The sequence below is a fragment of the Sprattus sprattus genome (assembly GCF_963457725.1).
Source record: "Sprattus sprattus genome assembly, chromosome: 3".
Classification (NCBI taxonomy): Eukaryota; Metazoa; Chordata; class Actinopteri; order Clupeiformes; family Clupeidae; genus Sprattus; species Sprattus sprattus.
In genome coordinates, this window is record NC_137922.1 from 18,093,491 (window position 1) to 18,099,706 (window position 6,216).

At 40.4% G+C, this 6,216-nt stretch overlaps 1 protein-coding gene across 1 annotated transcript; it reads left to right on the forward strand.

Annotated features, from left to right (window-relative positions):
* The first annotated feature begins 2,068 nt into the window (after positions 1-2,068).
* On the forward strand, positions 2,069-5,941 carry en1a (engrailed homeobox 1a). Its single transcript, XM_080835195.1, has 2 exons — positions 2,069-2,806; positions 5,217-5,941. The coding sequence occupies exons 1-2, from the start codon at positions 2,296-2,298 to the stop codon at positions 5,534-5,536; spliced, it is 831 nt and encodes a 276-aa protein (XP_080691321.1). The 5' UTR covers positions 2,069-2,295; the 3' UTR covers positions 5,537-5,941.
* Positions 5,942-6,216: the final 275 nt, after the last annotated feature.

The following is a 6,216-nucleotide window of genomic DNA, read 5'->3' on the forward strand; positions in this document are numbered from 1 at the left end:
GAATTACCAACGTTAAGCCGTCAATAAAGTCATTTCTGTAAATGGTGTCTCCGATGACTCCCGCATTATTCAGTGGCCTTTATCAGCACCTTGGAAATTACGTGGCGCTTCGAGCTGCGTGTAATATGGCTCTGCTCGCTTTGATTAAGCGTCTTGCCAGGGGATAGTGACAGTGCTTTTGACTGGGTTTTATTCACTCTCCTGTGATGAACGCCAAGCTGATCAGGCGGAATGAAGAGTAATTAAAAGCTATAAATTATCTTTTGCAGCCCCTCTCATGGCGTCTCTTGAAGGCAAGATAAGAGCCGGAGTCCTCATTTACCGCCTTAAAAGGACGGCATCTCACAATGGCTACTTGGCTAAATAGCATATTGATAGTGTCCTAATTAGAATTTAATTAAGTACCCACTCCAGCTTTTGGGGGATAAAGATTTCAATCCTATAACATGTTATATGAGAATAAATATTACACGGTTTCGAGCACAGTTTTCTATTGTATGACTAATTGTAATTGTTTATGTGTCTGTTCCGATTTATTTCTCCAAAGCGGTGTGGGGAACAAGGCAAAGTTCATGAGCTTCATGATCAAGGAGATCTTCTTTGGGCCACGCCCGAACATACACTGTGTGTTATGTGTAGGTAATATTGGTAATATTGGTGTGCCCCGTCTGTCATTTTAAAGTGCTGGGTCTTGTGCTCGAAGAAAAATGTAATTGATTCTGCATCTCTCTCTCTCTCTCTCTCTCTCTCTCTCTCTCTCTCTCTCTCTCTCTCTCTCTCTCTCTCTCTCTCTCTATCACAAACTGATTCACTCTCTGTATGTACTGTAGCGTATGTGTATCTATCTGTCTGAGAAGGCTGTATGTTTTCTGCTACATTTCTTTGCTAATGAATAATCAATAAAGCGACCATTATCTTTTTCCAACCCACTTTCAACCTGCAGGAAAAAAAAATCAGTGTACAAAAGTAACTGAAATTAATGTCAATGTATCCTTGTGTCCACGAGTAAAGTACAATCATCACCTGGACATAACCTGAATACATTTTGAGACAGTGCTCTGGACACTCCGAGAGCTCATGCTGGTCATTTCACTGAACAAATAAGCAGCGCTTTCTTCCCTTTTAACAACAGAAGAGTTGCAACAACAACAAAAAATGTTATCTACACAGCACAGCCTGCAGCTCATAACTTTTTTTTTTTTTTTTTTTTCCATATATGAGATTTCTCGACTTTTAAGCAGTGTGCTGGTTCCACCATACCACATGATTAGGTATCTTATGGAAGGGTTTATATTCACTCAACGGGATGTGCTTGCTCTCTGTAAAGTTTTCCTCGCAAGAGCATTATTTGGCATATGTCTTTTTGTTAGCTTTATATGCTTAATTATAATTATTGACCATAACCATATTTCCATAACAAAAGGGTGCAAACACTTACAACAGCAACAACACATCAACAACGACAATTATTATTATTAGTAGTAGTATTATTATTTCTAAGTTTGATGTTAAGCGACTGTCAAGATGACGCTTTATTGTCAGCAGCAATATCGCTGGCAAATTATAATTTGTTTACCGCTGTCAGTCATAACCCTTTGAAAGTCTAGCCTACTTTATTTTACTTTATCAACCTATTGCATTGTTTCCCTCTGAACTCCACAAATGAGTTATGTACGGTAAATGCCATGACATATTGGCTATCGCGGCAGTGGGCATGCATTGCAGCCCTTCTCTGTTGGTTTGCCACCTCTAAGTCTGCGCAGAACCTGAAAAAGCTTTTGTATGGATGGCGAAGGCACTGATGTGATCGCTTGTTTGGTTCCCCAAGCCCGTTTATTATTTATTTGTGGAGGATCGTAAAAGCCGATTGGATGCCGTCACCAGTGTCAGTGAGGATCTCCTGGTCGGATTGGTCCATTGCACGTGTGTGGGAGCTCACGTGCTTCCGGTGGATGTAAAAAAAAAAAAAAGTCTGTGAAAGGCAAGGCGATTTTAGGGAGAGTTTAGAAAGCTCGGGCTGACATATGTGAGAGCCAGGCAGGGACTAGGAAGCATCGCGCAATGTACTGTCATTCGTGTGTACCGGGCTTATTTTGACAATTGGTGGCTGAGCCCACTGGAAGCATTCCGATGGTGTGATTGTCTAATTCGGTTAAGGTATTTCACATACCTTTCATTGCCACAATATAGACAATAATCACATCGTCGTTGATATTTGGATACGGTACCAAGCAACAAGTGGAATCTGGCGTGGAGAGTAGGCAACGGTCCTGCCGAAATCTTTTTATTCTAGTTATGGAAGAGCAAAAGGATCAAAATAGCCGTGATTCGACCGAGGGTGAGAGTGTTTCGCTCTCACCGAATCTACCTTCTCCTCCGATTTTGCCTCACCAGGCTGCGCAGCAAGTACACAGAACCACAAACTTTTTTATTGACAATATTCTGCGGCCGGACTTCGGCTGCAAGAAGGAACTTGGGAACCGTGAGCGGGCGCAGACTTCGGGCAGAGAGAACGTCAACCCGCTGGTCATAAGACCGTCGCACGCCAGCAGCCTCTGTCAGGATTCGAACTGCAGTAGTGACAGTACTACTTCTTCCTCATCATCGTCTTCATCTTCTTCGCCGACTTCCAAGCAGACGTCGTCATCAAAGACAGCCGAGGCCAATGGAACTAGAACAGAAAACCCAACGTCAGTAACGGCTGGGAATGCGAGTAATGGAGGCGCGCAGCCCTCACAAGAAAAACAGCCATTGCTGTGGCCTGCATGGGTGTATTGTACACGATATTCAGACAGACCGTCATCTGGTAAGGCGCTATAAGTTCTTGGCAATGCAACGCTGGCTCTTTTCAAATCACACGTTCTGTAATAGGCTAATAGAAAAGGTTGCGCAAAGTCCACTGTGCGTGCTGTCAAACACGCACTAACACATAGCTACAGCAACACAATTACACGCACTCTTTCTAGCAGTCAAGCACACACAGACACACACACGATCACAATTAAGGCAGTTGAAGTAATCCATAAACATAATGTTCTCTTTGAGGCACATGCATTGTGAGGCAAGTGTGCCAGCTTTGGACCTTTCAGAAAGAATATTATAATACCATAGGCCGCAAATTCAGAACACATCTGCCTTTTAGGAACAATCTTTAAGTAATTTTTTTGGGGGGGGGGACCGTTGCCTGTCAGCCTACACACAAAACTGTATCTGCCCGCTGAAATGCAAATAGCGCTGTGTTCAAAAATGTGCACCAGCAGGTTCAAAACACGGTCTTAGAGTGATTCCTATCGGCAGCCGATAAAACTAACTATGCTAAATAAAACAGTGTTTCCAAGTAGCCCTCGTAGGCCTCTAATGCCTCACTGAATTACAAGTGAAATACATTATTGGTAAACCATTGTTGAAATAATGAGAAATTTCTATTTTAAATATTGAGTTGTGTATTTATATTAATTATACATCATATTATTGGAAAATCTTGTAGGGCCTATAGTAGGCCTAGTTAGAAAAGTAGTGGTGTTAATACCTTGCCAGTTTTTGCCGTTGCGAGTCTGACAACAGTCAGAAAAGATGCATTGATTGACCAGACTGATAGACTGACTGATTGAGCTATCAGCCCCTGAACTTGGACAAAACATCATCTGTTCGATTTTCATAGGGCAGGGTTGTGGTGTTTTGAGATGAGCCCGAAATAATGGCCATTATCAGTTGCTTGTGTCCTGAGCGCCATGTTTTGGCCATGTTAATTCGTGGAGTGTGCTCAGAATATGATTTGTCATGTGTGTGGTTATAACAGCTTAAATACAGTATAAATGCAGGTGTCTTTTGTTGAGTTGATACGTTTTATGCAATACAAGTTCGACACAATCGACATGCTTTAATTTAAATTTAAAAATAGCTGTCTATGCTCAAATGTCTCATATATGTAAACAGCCCGTGCCTCTCCTGTCAATACTATTAGATTGAGATTATTTTTTAACAACGGAATGAATTATCTGATGTCTCTTACACTATTGCACGATTATGACTGTGCCCTACAGTAGCAAAGATATCAACACCTAATAGCTTTACGCAAAAATGGCAGTGTAATAGCAATTTTACGCAATTGGCGACTAGACAGGTCTGCATGCTGTCGTTATGGCTAGAATATATCCCTGTGTAACCAAATAGCCAAATAGCTTTCTGTTTTACTGCACTTGACCTAGAGGTTCTGTGTGACAAATACAATTAAGGTTCAGTGCAAATCGTAGACAAAAGCCAAGTCTGAGGTGCAAGTATAAGAGTTCAAGGTTAGAAACTGACAATTTTTACTTTGCAAGGTATATGCAGTAGAAACTAGCATTACACTACTAGAAACTACACAAACTTAAGCTGTTGACGCAGGAAGCGCCAAACAGTAAATATCCTTCTCGAATTGTGGCCTTATTCTGCCAGTGAAAAAATGCTAGACATAATGCCTCGCATATGTAGTGTCACGCACCGTCTGTTTGGGTACAGCGCTCTTGTTATCCTTTGTTGTAAGACAGACTTTAAAAAGTCTTTAATGTAGTTTACTATTACACTTATAATAATTTTATAATGCTTCTTGAAAACAGTAACTACCGTAACGACAGCATATTTCTGCACAATGTTTAGATTAAACCTTTCGTGGGTGTTGGGCTTTGATAGTGGGGCACTTTCTTAAAGAGGACTTTTACTGAGATGCAGAGGCCTATATGCCAGTGCACCAGTGATTGGACGTTTTTGTTAACGTTTGAATATATTTAAAATTCGACTTCCTTTTTGCAGTCATGTTTTATTAACACTTTGTAAAAGATATAGGCATAAAATGTGCAGCTCAGTGCCAGCTATTTTGCAGTATGTTAGCCTTTTGTAAAAGAAGAATCTTACAGTTGCATTGTTTCAGTTATAGACGAGATATTTTCAAATTATTCACAGTCAAATTGACCCAAGGTTGAAAACATGTGGCCATCTCCAATTGAAGAGATCCGCGCTTACTAGACTTGGTCTGCTCTTACTAGGTTATATTCTCTAGTTCACTCACAAACTACCTAGGGGATTTAGAATGAAATATCGGGATACATTAACTTCGGATTCAAAAGCAACGTAATGACAGGCATTAATAGTCCAATAGTCCAACTATTTCCTTATTGTACTGGTTTTGAGGGCTTGCTGATATTTATGTCTTCGTTTTATTGTTGTTTCTACACTAGGCCCAAGGACACGAAAATTGAAAAAGAAGAAAAACGAGAAGGAAGACAAGCGACCCAGAACCGCATTTACGGCCGAACAACTACAGAGACTTAAATCCGAGTTTCAGGCTAATCGCTACATAACTGAGCAACGGAGACAGTCACTGGCCACAGAACTGAATCTCAATGAGTCACAAATCAAAATCTGGTTCCAAAACAAGAGAGCAAAAATAAAAAAGGCCACCGGCTACAAGAACGGCCTAGCCCTCCAACTGATGGCGCAGGGACTGTACAACCATTCCACGACTACGGTCCAAGAGGACAAGGACGATAGCGAGTAAAAAGGCCTCTTTTGTGTACGCGAGACCCACAAGATTGGATTTTTAAATGAAGAATTGAGGAAACATGCAAATGGAGTCGGACAGATGCTATTTAAAGAAAAAAAGAAGAAAAAGATTTGTCTATCGTACAATATATGGACAAAAGTATATAAAATACGAACATTACTAAGATTTATATATAACCAACCAATATGATGTTGTATATATTTAATTTCAGGTAAGGGTATCGATCCCTTCTTGCTGGAGATTTTTATCTTTTTGTTTGTTTCCCCTACCCAATGTTGTTGCTCATTGTTTCAGTAAATGTCTTTCTCTCTAGACTTTTTTTTGTGATAGCCTATCTGTCCTACCCAAGTCCCCGCCTAATCTCACAGTTCCACAGATTGCGTAAACTGAAACGACGCTTCAAGCCAAAGATTTTAATATGTTCAGAGAAAATGTAGTCTGAAATAAAATGTAGAATGTGCCATGGATTCACTTTCTTCGATTTGATTGCTATTATACATCTCTGGGATATTTTTATGGCATTCCGGGTTTGGCTTTTTCATACTGGGCAACACTCCTCAAATTCAGGACGTTATAGGCCTGATGCTTTATTGCGCAAAATAAGAACACAATAACAGTGTTTTAAAATAAAAAACAAATACAATCTAGATACATACTGTGAGACCGTTTGCCAT

Excerpts from the sequence above, each read along its gene's own strand:
- en1a (XM_080835195.1), top strand. The coding sequence starts at position 2,296 with ATGGAAGAGCAAAAGGATCAAAATAGCCGTGATTCGACCGAGGGTGAG. Across the intron at positions 2,807-5,216 it reads TTCAGACAGACCGTCATCTG|GCCCAAGGACACGAAAATTG; the intron begins GTAAGGCGCTAT and ends TTTCTACACTAG.